This window comes from Podarcis gaigeae (assembly GCF_964106915.1).
Source record: "Podarcis gaigeae genome assembly, chromosome: W".
In the NCBI taxonomy this organism is placed as follows: Eukaryota; Metazoa; Chordata; class Lepidosauria; order Squamata; family Lacertidae; genus Podarcis; species Podarcis gaigeae.
Genome location: NC_139695.1, coordinates 24,055,952 through 24,072,339, shown reverse-complemented (window position 1 = coordinate 24,072,339; position 16,388 = coordinate 24,055,952). Strand labels below are relative to the sequence as shown.

Genomic DNA, 16,388 nt, shown 5'->3' with positions numbered 1-16,388 from the left:
ACAACTTAAAAACTACCGTCCCATATCCCTTTTAAATGTGGATTATAAAATTTTTGCAGATATTTTAGCCAATAGACTGAAAAGAGTGTTAAATGAAGTAATACACAAAGACCAGGCAGGCTTTCTCCCAGGTAGACATTTGTCTGATAACACAAGGAACATTATTGATATATTGAAGTTATTGCAGACAAATACTAATACAAAAGCAGTGTTAATTTTTATTGATGTGGAGAAGGCCTTTGATAATATTTCTTGGAGTTTTATTAAAAAAAACCTTAAGGGAATGGGTGTGGGACGAGGGTTTGAAAATAGTATAGAAGCAATCTATTCGGAACAGAAAGCAAAACTGATAGTTAATAATGTGGTGTCAGAAGAGATTAAAATTGAAAAAGGAACATGACAGGGTTGCCCTATCTCTCCATTGCTATTTATCTCGGGCCTGGAGGTGCTCTTGAATATGATTAGGAAGGACCAGTTGGTTAAAGGAATTCAGGTTGGAGCCAAACAATATAAACTTAAAGCCTTTGCAGATGACCTGGTTTTGACGTTGCAGGAGCCAGAATCTAGTATGAAAAGAGTTTTAGAACTGATTCAGGAATTTGGTCAAGTGGCAGGATTTAAATTAAATAAGCAAAAAACTAAAGTATTGGAGAAAAATATGATCTCAACGGAAATAGAAAAGCTTCAGAAAGAGACAGATTTAAATGTGGTGAAGAAAGTGAAATACCTAGGGATAAATATGACAGCCAAAAACCTGAACTTATTTAAAGATAATTATGAAAAATGTTGGTCAGAGGTAAAAAAAGATGTAGAAATTTGGTCAAACTTAAAGCTCTCCTTGTTGGGTCGAATTGCTGCTATAAAGATGAATGTATTGCCAAAAATGTTGTTTTTGTTTCAGACCTTGCAGATTGTGGATAGGATGGACTGTTTCAAGAGGTGGCAGAGAGATATTTCCAAATTTGTCTGGCAGGGCAAAAAGCCCAGAATAAAATTTAAAATACTGACTGATGCTAAAGAAAGAGGGGGGTTTGCCCTGCCAGACATGAAGTTATATTATGAATCAGCAGCCTTCTGCTGGATGAAGGACTGGCTACTTCTTGAAAACACTGACATTTTGGATTTGGAAGGGTTTAACAATGCGTTTGGGTGGCATGCATATTTGTGGTATGACAAGGTTAGAGCTCATAAAGCATTCAAGAACCATATTGTCAGGAAAGCAGTTTTTAATGTCTGGACAAGGTACAAAGATTTATTAGAAAACAAGACCCCAAGGTGGTTGTCACCCATGGAAGCTAAGGCTCTGAAAAGACTCAATATGGAGGCCAAATGGCCGAAATATTGGGAGATACTAGAACAAAATGGAGACACATGGAGATTGCAGAGTTTTGAGAAACTAAAAGATAAAGTGCGAGATTGGCTACACTATTACCAAATCAGAGAGGTCTTTAATATGGATAAAAAAATAGGTTTCCAGGTGGAAAAATCGAAATTAGAAACGGAATTGTTAGAACCTAAAACTAAGGTATTGTCAAGAATGTACAACTTGCTGTTAAAATGGAATACTCAGGATGAAACGGTCAAATCAGCTATGATTAAATGGGCACAAGACATTGGTCATAACATTATGTTTGCTGACTGGGAACGGTTATGGACCACTGGTATGAAATTCATGGCATGTAATGCCTTGAAAGAAAATATTATGAAAATGATTTATAGGTGGTACATGACACCAGTCAAGCTTGCAAAGATATATCATTTGCTTGACAATAAGTGTTGGAAATGTAAGGAAACTGAGGGAACATTCTTTCACCTCTGGTGGACGTGCCCAAAGGTTAAGGCTTTCTGGGAAATGATATATAATGAACTGAAAAAGGTATTTAAGTATACCTTTCTTAAGAAACCAGAGGCCTTTCTCTTGGACATTGTTGGCCAGAAGGTGTTAAAGAAGGTGTGATGGGATGATGAGTTGCTTGTGCGTTAAAGCTTAGACCCTCAGAGCTTGGGCATGGTTCTCAAACTCTGCCTTAAGCGGAGCCCCCTTAAACATGACTCCCTCAATCGCTAGCAGAATCCGACAGTGGGCGTTTGCGGAATCTGCTCCAACATAAAAGTTCCTTAACGGAAACACGTCTTCGGGATTCTCGGCGAGACAGCTTCCGGCGAGGAGTGGGTGTACCTATGGGGGGTCCTGAGACTTCTCCACTGTTTTCACTGGCAGTCTCTCGGAGCCCTCCCTCCGACTCACTTTCTCTCTGAGCTCTTTCCCTCCCCCTGCTGGTACCTTCCTCTGCTGCTGAGTCTCTCTTAGCGTCTGAGAGCCCCTCCACCGCCTGCCTTTCCGATGGCAGTTCCCTGACAGAAGGATAGAACCTTTTTTATGTATGCAACAACAGCAGCAAGAATACTTATTGCAAAGTATTGGAAGACACAAGATTTGCCCACCTTGGAAGAATGGCAGATGCAACTGATAGACTACATGGAACTGGCAGAAATGACTGGCAGAATCCGAGACATGGGAGAAGAACAAACAGAAGAAGATTGGAAGAAATTTAAAGATTATCTGCAGCGGTAATGGTTAATTTAAAAGAAATTAAGCAATATTAAAATCAGTTCAAATAGAGGAAGAATTTGCTGAGACTAAATTGGAAATTGGAATACAGAAAAGGGAGGTGTGAGGAAGTTGGGAAAGTAAGTTACATGAAACTAAGAGTTGAACTTATATATTTTTGTTTGATTTTTGTGTTTTATATTGTTTATTGTTTGTTATTGTGTTGTCTTGTTTTGTTTGTTATGATAAAATCTGTTGAAACCTTAATAAAAATCTTTTGGGGAAAAAAACATATTGTGCAGGATCATTATGGATATAAAATTATTCTATTCTTGCCTTAATTTTATCAAATACATCCCTTATGTGTAACAGGGCAGATTCTAATCTCCAAGTAAGCCTTTCTCTAACTTCTGGTAAGAGTTGCAATGTGGTTTCTAGCATAGTATGATCTGATATTATTATTGGTCCCATTGTAGCTTTTTAAATATTTGCTATTAATCATCACTTCCGTTTTTGAGATGGAGATGTGAGCAGACACGCTGAGAAGCTCCGCAGCAAGAATGCGAGGAGAAGCATAAATTAAAGGTGATTAAAACCTATTTAATGATTTATGGACTGGAGGAAGGCTGTGGAGGGAACTTCAGAACAACTATAACTGAGCTTATCGGCACTTTACCAGCTGGGGAATATCGAATTTCAAAAAGACACTGTGGGCTTGCGTAGGGCTAGAAGACCAAGTCAAATAATAACACGGTCTCAAAACAAATGAAGTGAGGTGCATCAGTTCTAACTCCCCCAAAGCCACAGAAAGAAAGAAAAGCTTTGATAACAGAGCATTGCAACTGGAGCAGGAAAACCAAATAAAAGAAGACATGGGGGCGCTTAAGACAGAAATTTCAGCGATTAAACAAGACACTTCACAAATGAGAATTGATTTACAAGTACTAACATCGTGCATGGATACAATTAAACAGTGTGTTAATGTCTTGGAGAAAGTTTCATTTGCAGCTCAGAACCAGACCAAGAAACGCTTACTCCAACTGCAATCTGAACTTAGAAGGAACAACCTTAAACCTATAGGTTTTAAAAACCATCCACCTGAAGGAATTCAGGCAATTGAATATACTGTGAACTGTTTAACAGAACTGTTGGAGCTACAAGAACTGGATTTAAGGATGGAGATAAATGGTGTTAAAAGTTCCCCACTGAAAACCAAGAAAGCAAGAGGGGAAACATATATAACAATAATTCAATTTGCACGCACAAGGGTGCGAGATGATATTCTTAAAAATTTCCGGGGGAAATCAAATGCTAAAGCCCTTGAATGGAGGAAAAACAAAATTTATATTTTCCCAGATTATGCTCCAATGGTGGCAGAAAAGAGACGACTATTTGCCCCTGCTCGTAAGCTAGCAAGGGAATTAAAAATACAGCATTTCACAATATTCCCGGCTACTTTCTGCCTAAAGATAAATGATGAACTGTACAGTTTTCAAAATCATGATAATACAATATCCCATTTACAAGCAATAAATGTGGATAAAGAGCCAAGGTGAAGGGTAAGGGGGCTATTTTTTTCCTTCCTCCCTCTCCTACTTGACTTGGAAAAGGGTGGGGCAGCTACCCTCCATTTTGAAGCTCTCTTTCAACTTGACTTTCCTGATTGAAGAACCTCTGACTCATGTTGATTCACCCTCTGAACAAAGCTTCCTTAGTATAGAGCTATGAAACCCCAGATAAATTAGCAATTTAATAATGGCGGTGGTACAATAAATATTACTATAAAAGCTGAATGTCCGTGGAGATATTGATTTGCCATTTAATAAGTATCAAGCTAAGTAATATATGTTGTTTTCTTATGTATATAAAGGGCTCCTTATCTGCCAAGTTAAAAGCTCCTATTATATATATGTGAACCTAGGAGCTCAAAGGGGTGAACGTTTGCGTCTCCTACAGAGCGGAAGTCGTGCATTTGGTTCCCCCCCTTTTTTCGTTATTTATTTCTGTTTTATTGTTGAGTGTATTAAGTAGTTTTCTTTTTCTTTTCTTACCGTTAGTGCTAATATTATATTAATAATTGTTGGCTATTGGTATATATCAGCCTTCTTGATGGTCCAGCTCTCACTTCCATACATCACTACTGGGAAAACCATAGCTTTTACTACACGGACCTTTGTTGGCAAGGTGATGTCTCTGCTTTTTAAGATGCTGTCTAGGTTTGCCATCGCCTTTCTCCCAAGGACCAGGCGTCTTTTAATTTCGTGACTGCTGTCACCATCTGCAGTGATCATGGAGCCCAAGAAAGTAAAATCTCTCACTGCCTCCATTTCTTCCCCTTCTATTTGCCAGGAGGTGATGGGACCAGTGGCCTTGATCTTAGTTTTTTTGATGTTGAGCTTCAGACCATATTTTGCGCTCTCCTCTTTCACCCTCATTAAAAGGTTCTTTAATTCCTCCTCACTTTCTGCCATCAAGGTTGTGTCATCTGCATATCTGAGGTTGTTGATATTTCTTCCGGCAATCTTAATTCCGGCTTGGGATTCATCCAGCCCAGCCTTTCGCATGATGAATTCTGCATATAAGTTAAATAAGCAGGGAGACAATATACAGCCTTGTCATTCGCCTTTCCCAATTTTGAACCAATCAGTTGTTCCATATCCAGTTCTAACTGTAGCTTCTTGTCCCACATAGAGATTTCTCAGGAGACAGATGAGGTGATTAGGCACTCCAGTTTCTATAAGAACTTGCCATAGTTTGCTGTGGTCGACACAGTCAAAGGCTTTTGCATAGTCAATGGAGCAAAAGTAGATGTCTTTCTGGAACTCTCTAGCTTTCTCCATAATCCAGCGTATGTTTGCAATTTGGTCTCTGGTTCCTCTGCCTCTTCTAAATCCAGCTTGCACTTCTGGGAGTTCTTGGTCCATATACTGCTTGAGCCTTCCTTGTAGAATTTTAAGCATAACCTTGCTAGCGTGTTGTCAGAGCTGCCTCTAGGTCCCAGCTCACAGAGGACCAACGCCCGGTTGATGTAATGTACAAAAGTCTTTATTGAAGTTTAGTTTCCATTTCAAACCCCAGAGTGTGCAGCCCTACGTCTTGACTCTAGATCGGCGAAGTCCCCTCTGAGTCACTATCCCTTCCGCACCAGTTTAAGATCCTAGCCCGGCTCCACCTCCTGCGCTGTTCCTTCCTCCTCTGGGTCCTTCTGCCCCCTGGGGTTTCCTCCTTCCTGGACTCTTCTGACGCTGACCCCCCTGAGTCTTGCCCTTCCTTCCGGCGGGCTTTAGGACCTGGCTCCCTATCCGGGCTACCTGCTGTGCCGCTCGCCTGTACATTTGAACTTGGCGCACGCGCCCAGCCTGTGACTTTCCTCTTGACCGTTTCCCCGCTCTCCGATGGAGGCGTGGTCAATCCTGACTCATCTCCTCTCTCTGGTGGTGAGAACACTGGTCCCGATGCCTGGGACTCCTCCCCCCCACTGCGCTCTGGTGGGGAAGCTGGTCCTGATTTCCAACTGCTGCTCAGGGAGTCCCCGCTGGCCCCTTCCTTCTGGGGTTTCCCCCTTGGCACCCCCCTTGCCCTGGCCATCGGCGCTCCTTTCTGTGAATCTTCCGATTCGCTGGAGAGACTCGTGGAATCTCTCTGACCACTGTCACTGCCTACACCCCCCTCGGATTCCTCCTCACTCTCCATTTGCTCCATCTCCTGTGTCTTTGCTCCTGAACCCCTGACACGTGTGAAATGAGTGCAATTGTGTGGTAGTTGGAGCATTCTTAGTCTCTCCTTACAACGCAGTTAATTTGCCTCCAGCGAAGTTATCATCTCTTGTCCGCTGTAGAAATTCTGTGATATCCCCTACCGATCCTACAGCCAACTGCAGGTGTGTTGGCTTCAAGATATGCCTATATACTGAGACTGGTTCAAGCTCCTGGTACTCTGGCTTCCTCAAAAGGGCATCTGCCCCCTGATTCTGACTCCCAGCCACATACTGGACTCTCAAATCAAACCTGGCAAAGACCTGCGCCCAGCGAATCTGTCTCTGTTTCAAACACCTTGCCATCTGCCAATACTCTAGATTACGATGGTCAGTGTGCACCTCTACCTGGTGCCGCACCCCTTCCAGGAAATGTCTCCACACTTCAAAAGCTTCCTTGATAGCTAAAAGTTCCTTCTCCCAAATGGTGTAGTTCTGCTCAGAAGGATTCAGCTTCCTAGAGTGAAAGGTGACCAGATGAAGGTTGCCACCCGGATCAGCCTGCAGCAACACCGCAGCCATCACCCTGTCTGAAGCATCCATTTCCACAATTAGTGGCCTGTGCAGGTCTGCATGTGCTAGATATACCTCTGAAGAGAACATGGTTTTGAGCTGTTCAAATGCCCGTCATGCCTCAGCTGTCCACTGGAAAGACTTTTTGCCCCTCAATCTGTGAGAGGTTTAGTTAGCCTTGAATAGGCTGGCAGAAACTTGCGGTAGTAGTTTGCGAACCCCTAGAATCTCTGCAAGTCTTTCTTTGTTTTGGGTTTGTGCCACAACACCACACTCTCTACCTTTGCGGATCCATGCACACCCCTCAGGCGAGAGTCTATAACCCAGGAAATCTACAGATGAGACATGGAATTGGCACTTTTCCAACTTCGCATAAAGCTGGTGTTCTCTCAATCGTTGCAGCACCTGTCACGTCGGACATGTTGCTCTGGGTTCTCTGAGTAAATCAGCACATCATCGAGATACACCACCACAAACATATCTACTAGACCGCTGAGGATGTAGCTGATGAAGGCTTGGAACATTGCTGTACCTGACTGAAGTCCAAAAGGCATGATCAGATATTTGAAGCTGCCGTACCTGGTGCAGAACATCGTCTTCCACTCATCTCCCTCTCCCACGTGGATTAAGGTGTAGGCCCCTCTCAAATCCAGCTTTGTGTAGAGCTTCGCTGACCACAACCTTTCCAATAGATCCCCGATACGTGGTAGTGGACAGCGATTGGACACCATTATCCGGTTAATCTTTCTATAGTCGGTGCATAAATGAAGTTCTGTGGTGTCCTTTTTCTTCATGAAGAGTACAGGGGATCCACTTGGTGCCATGGAGGGTCTGATGAAGCCCCTCACCAGATTCTTCTCTAAAATCTCCCTCAAGACCGCCAGCTCTACTTCCGACATTGAATAGAGGCGACTTATGGGCAGTTTCGCACCTGGCACAAGGTCTATTTTATGGGGCGGCAACTTGTCTGCTTCTTTTTCACAAAAGACATCTCGGAAGGACTGGTATTCTTGGGGCAGTTGGCTCTCCTTACCTATTAAGGACCCAGCACTCCTGCACCCAATACTGCTGCAACTTCCAAGGGTCTGTAGCCCAAAAAATTGAGGTGACAATACACTGAAGCAAACATTATGGATCTCTGTCCCCAGGCGATAACACAATCATGTCTGGACAACTAGGTCATCCCCAAGACTAGAAGGTATGTGGCCAGCTTTGCCACGTGGAAAATAGCTTGCTCACGGTGGCCAGGTAGCTCCAAGTTCAAAGGCACGGTTGCACAAGAGACCATCCCTGACACCAGGGGTCTCCCATCTATGGTTTGTACTTTCAATGGGGTGGATAATTTATGCATGGATATGCCATGTTCCTTAGCAAATTCCACATCCACAAAATCCGCTGAGGAACCTGAGTCTATGAGAGCTCGCAACTGCATTCTGCGCCCATTTGGGAACTGTAGCACAGCAAGCACTGTGAGACTGGGAACCGCCCGTGGAGATGGAGGGTCTGCAGCTGACCTTCCACCCAGTTCTGGGCCTCTTACTGGAACTGGGGTCGGCCGTTTCCTGCCTGCTGTCTCACAGGGTGGCCCTCCCTCCACACTAGCTCCAGAAAGAGATCTCACTGGGGTTTTGGCTGGCAATTCCTGGCCGTGTGGTTAGTTTTCCCACAATAACAGGAGAGCCGCTCCCTTCTCCTCCTCTCTTTCTCCTCTGTGGCCACATGTGGCGCCCACAAGCAGTGCCAAGCTGCATCGGCTGTTCTTCTGGCTCGCTCCTTGGCAACCCTTCCCCCCCCCCCCCGGCTCTCTGACATGAAGGATAGGCATGCCCCCCAATTTCACTGGCATCCAGAAAAGGGCCTTCCATTTCTCTTTCCTCTCTTGCAGCCTTTGATCCACTCTCAACGTCATGTGCATAAGCTCCTCCAGGGAAGAGGGAGGGGCCATCCTAGCCAGCTCATCTAGCCGAGTCCCATTTAGCCCCGCCCAATAAACCGCCATTAGAGCCTCCTGATTCCAATTTAATTCTTGTGCGATTAAATTGAATTCCGTGGTGTAAAGCATTACAGAGGAGTCCCCTTGACACAATATCAGAATTTTCCTGTTGGCAGCGGATTGACATTCAGGGTCTTGGAACATCAAATCCAGCTGCATCATAAAACTGTTCAAATCCGACAAACATTGGTGCTGATTAACCATTAGGGGTATTACCCAGCATCTTGCTGCTCCTTCTAAGAGGTTAATCAGAAAGAAAACATGCTCAGACTCATCTTCGAATTCTATCTCCCCCCCCCCCGCACTCTGAAGAGCAACATCATATTCGCTTTGAACCCTGGATAATCCATCACTTTGTCACTGAACGTAGCTGGGGTGATGGGGGTCTCGCAGCTCGCCTCACCAATTATTGCATGCTTGCCAGGTGCTGCTGATTTACTGTGTTTGTCAGACTTTCTACATGACCTCTGAGTACCAAATTCTGTTGAATTAGCCACTGTATCTATGCTTCTTCAGTCTCACCGCTGGCCTGTGGCCCAGCCAGTGCTGCAGCACCCAATGGCAAAGGAAGGTGTGGGTGTGGGCTGCCCTGGGTGTCATCACTGAGGGAGGGGGACAAAAATAACTCCTGCACTTCTCCGCCTTCCTTACCTGCTCGCTTTGGCACAGTAAGTCTCTGCGGAGGAAAGCCACTTCCCTCTGCAGGAACCGGGAGAGTCTCAGTGCAGCCAGAAGGGCAGAGAGTGAGGCTCCCCCTGGAGGCCAGGAGCGGAGGCGGGAAACTTTCTGCCAGGTTTCAGCTTCCTGGAAGGTTTCTAAGGCTTGAATGAGTTGAAATGGGCTGAGGCTGTTTGGGACAGGTTTCCTCAAGGGCTGCTTTTCTGGTATTGTCGGGGGTGGTGTGGGAGTGAGTTAATACTTTTTGCTGGGTCTGGGTTGCTCTGGGTTTTATGACTGCATGGTGCAAAGTGATGCTACTTAGTTATTTACTGTGTATTTATTTAATATATTTATATCCATCCTTTCTCCAAGTTGGAATTCAACTTCAAACTTTTAAAATCATCATTATGTAAAATGTAATGTAATAAAAACAAACTAGTTAAAAACAATAAGTAAAATACATTAAAACACATTTCAGCTGTTTACAATGAGCAAATCAAACAAAAGCAATTGAAATAATAATAACAACAACAACAACAACAACAACAACAATAATAATAATAATAATAATTTATTTATACCCCGCCCTCTGGGCGGCTTCCAACAAAATATTAAAATACTGTAATACATCAAACATTAAAAGCTTCCCTAAACAGGGCTGCCTTCAGATGTCTTCTAAAAAGTCTGGTAGTTGTTGTTCTCTTGGACATCTGGTGGGAGGGCGTTCCACAGGGTGGGTGCCACTACCGAGAAGGCCCTCTGCCTGGTTCCCTGTAACTTGGCTTCTCGATGGGGGTGGAGATGCTCCTTCAGGTATATTGGACTGAGGCTGTTTAGGGCTTTAAAGGTCAGCACCAACACTTTGAATTGTGCCCAGAAACGTACTGGGAGCCAACATAGGTCTTTCAGGACTGGTGTTATGTGGTCTCAGCGGCTGCTCCCAGTCACCAGTCTAGCTGCCACATTCTGGATTAGTTGTAGTTTCCGGGTCACCTTCAATGGTAGCCCCACATAGAGCGCACTGCAGTAGTCCAAGCGACAGATAACAAGAGCATAAGATGCTTCAAGTGTTCTCCCCAAATTCAGCTGAAATTGCAACTTATACTGGCTTCTCTAGTCTCACTATTATTCAACCCCCTGAATAGAATCCCTCACAACAGCACAAATACAACAGGTGTTGTCTCAAGCACACTTGATGCAACTAATCAAGGGTTCTGTCAGTTGCACCAGGTGTGCTTGAGCTGGAACACATGAAATACCTAAGCTGGCTATGGGGTTGCTGAGTGTCAAAACTGAATGCATGTTAGAAATATGGCTAAGTCAAGAGAATGGTCCAAGAAGGTAAAAGAAGAGATTATTGCCCTTCACAGACAAGAAGCAAGATACAAAAAGATAGCAAAAGGCACTGAATGTTCCTAAAGACATCATTGGAAGCATAGTTCACAGGTTCAAAGTTAAAGGAACAGTGGTTATAGTACCTGGAAGAGGAAGAAAAATGAAGGCTTCTGTGGCAACAACCATATTTCTGAGAAGGCAGGCTGGGAAAAACCCTTGAGTGACTGCAAAACAGCTGCAGCAATACTTGGTGGCAGCAGGCACTGGGGTTTCAGTGAGCAAAGTAAGGCATGTACTAAACACATAAGGTTTCCATGCCACCAGAACTCCAAGACGTACACCACTACTGACCAAAAAGCACAATGAAAGTTGATTCCAATATGCTCAAGATCATATAAATAAGCTACAGAAGTTTTGGGATTCTGTTCTGTGGAGTGATGAAACAAAATTGGAACTTTTCAGCCCCATGAATCAGCGCTGTGTCTGGAGGAAGAAGAATGAAGCATACACTGAAAAGAACACTCCGCCTACAGTGAAGCATGGTGGTGGCTCGGTGATGCTCTGGGACTGCTTTGCATCCGTTGTGTTAAGCTATATCAATTGCTTTTGTTTGATTTGCTCATTGCAAACAGCTGAAAGTCTAACTTTTGATAATAAACTTGATTTGCAATGGGGGTTGAATAATTTTGATTGCAACTGCAGAATCCTCTGCTGCATAGTTTCCCAAGGCTCGTCTGAATGGGAAGGGCTTGGTCTGCTGATGGAATAATAAAAAAGGGAGCTAGTCTACCCTCTCTTGGGAAGGATTTCCACAATATGGGGAAACCCACCAAAAAGGCAATCTCTTGTGTCACCATCGACTGTGCCTCTAGCATTGATGGAAGACCGAAACTTGATACCAGCACATAGGAAAAACTCCAAAGATCAGGCAATGCAGAACCACCTTCCCATAGTTAAAGTGTTAACATTCCCATGCATATAAATATTTATTGCAGGGGGTTGGATTAGATTACTCTTGGGGGTCCCTTCCAACTTTACAATTCTATGATTCACGCTGCTTACCTTTGCCTATGACCAAGCCACATTTGTCAGCTGGCACTGTGTAGGTGATTTCCTGTATGCCCCCAGGGGTGCCAATGCTCCAGTCTCCACGTCCGTGCCCCCTTCCCCGGGCCACAACAAGGCTTCCAAAACCATCACGCTCCTTGAAGTGGAAAGAAAATGACACACCCATTAACATCCTGGGATTTAGAATCACAGAATAATAGAATTGTACAGTTGGAAGAGACCCTGAGGGTCATCTAGTCCAATCCCTTGCGGTACAAGAATCTCAACTAGACCACCTATGAGAGACTGGCAAGAAAACCTTAACAATACTATCTCAGATTTTTTTTAAGCGCGTGTGAAACAGTAGCAGCTTGACTTGATGGGCAAGGAGAACTCCAAAGGGTTGGTCTGTTAAGGAAATTTGCTTTACAAAGGCGTCCACTGATGGTTACTGTCTTCTTCTGTCAGTATTTCACACAAGAGGGAAGGTTAGCCTCAGCTTGGGAGACAGAGACAAAGCAGGTGGTGAGTTGAGATATGCTTGACCTCTCTTATGGTCCTAGATATGACCAACAACCAAAACTCAATGCAAAAGTATGGGGGGCAGGGAAAAGCAGAGGGCAGTCTGGTGATCTGAGCCAACAAAATCAGTTAGTTGAGCATCTGTGGCTGCTCGCTGCATTAGGCCAACCTCTCAGCAGCTTTCGATACCATCGACCATGGTATCCTTCTGGAGCGACTCTCCAAACTAGGGGTTGGTGGCACTGCTTTCCAGTGGTTCCAGTCCTACTTGGATGGTTGTTCCCAGGGTGTGTTACTTAGGGAATGGTTTTCAGCCCCATGGAACCTTCAATGTGGGGTTCCACAGGGCTCAATCCTATCCCTCATGTTGTTTAACATCTACACAAAACCGCTGGGAGGGGTTATCTGGAGGTTCGGAGTACATTGTCAGCAGTATGCTGACGGCACTCAGCAATATTTCTCCTTTACATCTGCAGGTGAGGCAGTGCTGGACCAGTGTCTTGCCTCAGTAATGGACGGGATGAGAGCCAACAGACTGAAGCTCAATCCAGATAAGACTGAGGCATTGTTAGTGGGCGGTTCCCTAGGCTGCATAGGTGGGAGGTCACCTGCTCTTGATGGGGTTACACTTCCCCTGAAGGAGCAGGTTCGTAGCTTGGGGGTACTCCTGGATCCTTTGCTGTCGCTCGAGGCTCAGGTGGCCTCAGTCGCCTGGAGTGCCTTCCATCAGCTGGTGGCACAGCTACAACACTATCTGGACAGGGATAGCCTAACTAGTGTTGTCTGTGCTCTGGTAACCTCAAGGTTAGATTACTGCAATGCGTTATACGTAGGGCTGCCTCTCAAGACGTTTCGGAAACTTCAGCTGGTGCAGAATTCAGCGGCCAGGTTGCTCACCGGAGCAAGACGGTTTGAGCATATTACACTGATCCTGGTCCGACTGCACTGGCTACCAATTAGTTTCCGGGCCCAATTCAAAGCTGGTTTTGACATATAAAGCCTTAAATGGCTCAGGACCGCAAAAACATAACGACTAGAGATGGGAAGGCCTGGGAAAAAATGGAAAAATGGGGGGGGGGTCTGATTTACAAGATGTCAGATAAAGAGGACTGCAATTGACTGTTTTCCTGGCTGAAGCAAAGAGCACGAAAATGGATCCTTTACAGGATGCACTGGGAAGCACCCAGTGTCCCAAGCTTCATAGGGAGAATTATCAGACCTGGGCTGGCTATTGTGAAGCCTTGTTGAGGAGGGCTGCAGTGTGGCACACAGTTCAAGATGCTGCCCCTGCACCGTTGACAGCAGAATGGTCTGCTGCTGATTCTAAGGCTATGGGCTTAATTCTCCTGTCTCTCTCTCAGGAGGAACTGATAACGCTGGCTGGCAAGACGACTGCACATCTCATCTGAGAGAAGAGGCTGGATCTGTGCTGCTCTACTTCAGAAAATTGCACAGGATGAAGCTCAAGCCTGGAGGGGATTTAAGGGCAGATGTCCTGGAGTTAAAATCTCTCAGACAAGAGCTTGTGCATAGAGGCTTTACGATTCCAGAAGCCTTGTTTTTTGTTCTTATTCTGGACTCCTTGGACGAAAGTTACAGTGCCATTGCTAGCCAGTTGGCAGCATTGCCAGCGCAGGATTTAACTGCATCAAAGGTGTTGTTAAGTCATCCCAGACAGTGATGCAGGCACCAGAGGGCACTAGAGTGTTGGCAGCTGTGAGAGGCTTTTCCTGTGGGAACCAAGATCACCTACGCAGGGACTGTAAACAGCATCCAAAAGCGAAAGGTAAACAAAGCAGCAATTCTACAGGCAGCAGGAAGTAGGGGGGCGAGAAGACCACAGTGCAGAATAAAGCCTTGATTGCACACACTGCTTCCCCAAAGGCCAAGGGTCACTTTGTTGTCGACTCGGGAGCGACTCGCCACGTATGCCGAAATCGGCATTTGTTTGTTTCCTTCATGCCACAGGAGGGTTCGATTCACCAAGTGGATGGTAAATTGTTACAGGTTGCTGGCGAAGGGACGGTCAAGCAAAGTGCTGTTTGTTCCTGATTCCACTGTTAACTTGCTCAGCTGACAGAGCAAGACTTTGACATTTCCTTCAAGAAGGGAGTTTGCTTCATAAGGAAGAACAACAAAGACATTTTACAGGCAGATTATGTAAATGGTTTTTTCTCAATAACTTATGTCGGTGTCAATGTGGCAGGGGGTTGAACTCGATGGCCCTTGTGGTCTCTTCCAACTCTATGATTCTATGAATCTTGTTGTGTTATGAATACTAACAAAATTCTCCATTTAAATTGCATATATTCCCACCACAGGTGGTTCGGTCATTTGGGATGGCAAGCACTGATCAAGATGCCAGAGATGGTTCAAGGCCTGACCAATAAACCCTGCAGGTTTTCATGAAGTGTAAGTCATGTGCAGAGCAAAGGTATGGGTTGCACCAAAGGGCAAGGTTTCTGGCAGGCAGGCAGGCATCTAAACCCTACCAGATTGTCCACGCAGACCTTGTTCGTCCGCTTGAACCCTTTCTAGGTGGGGCAAAGTACATCATGGTATTGATTGATGCTTTTTTCCAGGTACATTCATGTGTTCATGCTCAAGCAGAAATCAGAAGCATTTCCTAGGTTCAAGGAATTCTATGCTTGGTTGCAAAATGTCCATGGGAAGCAACTGCAGTGTTTACTGATGATGGAGGGGAATTCACTACTCAGCAGTTTGAGGCTTTTCTGACTGAGAAGGGGATTCAGCATGATCTCGCAAGTCAAAGATCTCCTTGGCAGAATGGACTTTGTGAAAGGGAAAATCAAACTTTGCTACAAGGCCTTAAAACCTTGTTGCATGATGCCAATCTTCCTGAACAGTATTTGGCTGAATCTCTGAATTGTTTTGTTTATTCTTATAATCACAGGTATTCTGCACCAATAGGCTGTACTCCCTATGAAAAGATGTTTGGTAAGAAGCCATACATCAAGCACATGAGAATTTTTGGTTCTGACATGTGGGTCCATACTCCACAGAGCAGCAAGCTCGGGAAGCGTGGTGTGCATGGCATATTTGTGGGGTACATAATGGGTGCATACAGAGTGCTAATGACTTACACAAAGACGGTACGGTTTCCCAGGAGTGTTCAGTACAATGTAGGGATTTTCCAGAGTCACCCAGTTGCTGAGGAAGCAGAGGAAGATGAGGATGATGATCAGGGTTCAGATTCCAGTTCAGTGGGAGGTGCTAGTGCTGCTGACAGTGGCAGTGACACAGCAGACTTCAAGAGCACGAAGGCCTCGCTCAGACCATCTGATGGGTCTGACACTGAATTGGAAGAACCACTGTTCACCACTGGCCACCATTCTCCTAAGAAAGAGGAGATGAGCGCTGAAGACTTGCGTCTAGTACACAGATCTGAAAGGGACACAAAGGGCAAATCTCCAAAGAGTTATGCTGATGAGTTTGCTAAAACAGCAACAGCTGTTGTTAGTAGCTCAGAGAAGGTATGGGAACCTTCAAGCTTCCAAGAGGTCCAGGAGTTAACCTCAAAGGATGCAGAGCCATAGCTAAAAGCCATGAAGGCTGAACTTGATTCCTTAGAAAGGAATGAGACGTGGGAACTGGTTCCAGTAGTAGAAGGGTTGAAGCTGGTTGACAGCAAATGGGTCTTTAAGGCCAAGACTGATCAGAATGGCAAGGTAGTAAGACACAAAGCCAGATTGTTCGCAAGAGGTTTTTCGCAGGTACCAGGACAGGACTACCACAAGACCTACTCACCCACTGTTAAGTATGAGTGCATTAGGCTTATGCTCAAGATTGCATCACAACGTGAACACAGCTTTTTTGTATGGGGTTCTGGGGGAGCAGATTTATATGCTTCCACCAGATGGAGTGCAGGTACAGAAGGGAATGGTCTGTAAGCTACAGAAATCCCTATATGGTCTCAAACAGAGTGCCAAAACTAACAGACACATTGCTTTCTCTAGGTTTTCACCAGGGCAAAGCAGACCCATGTGTGTTTG

General features: G+C 44.9%; 1 protein-coding gene across 8 annotated transcripts in view; it reads right to left on the bottom strand.

Annotated features, from left to right (window-relative positions):
• LOC310835942 (far upstream element-binding protein 3-like) overlaps nucleotides 1-16,388 on the bottom strand; it is a 333,755-nt gene that overhangs the window by 106,442 nt on the left and 210,925 nt on the right. For all 8 annotated transcript variants that reach the window (XM_083720902.1, XM_083720903.1, XM_083720904.1 and 5 more), the window contains one exon: nucleotides 11,869-12,010. In XM_083720902.1, coding sequence (XP_083577028.1) covers nucleotides 11,869-12,010 — 142 coding nt within the window. The remainder of the gene's footprint in view (nucleotides 1-11,868; nucleotides 12,011-16,388) is intronic.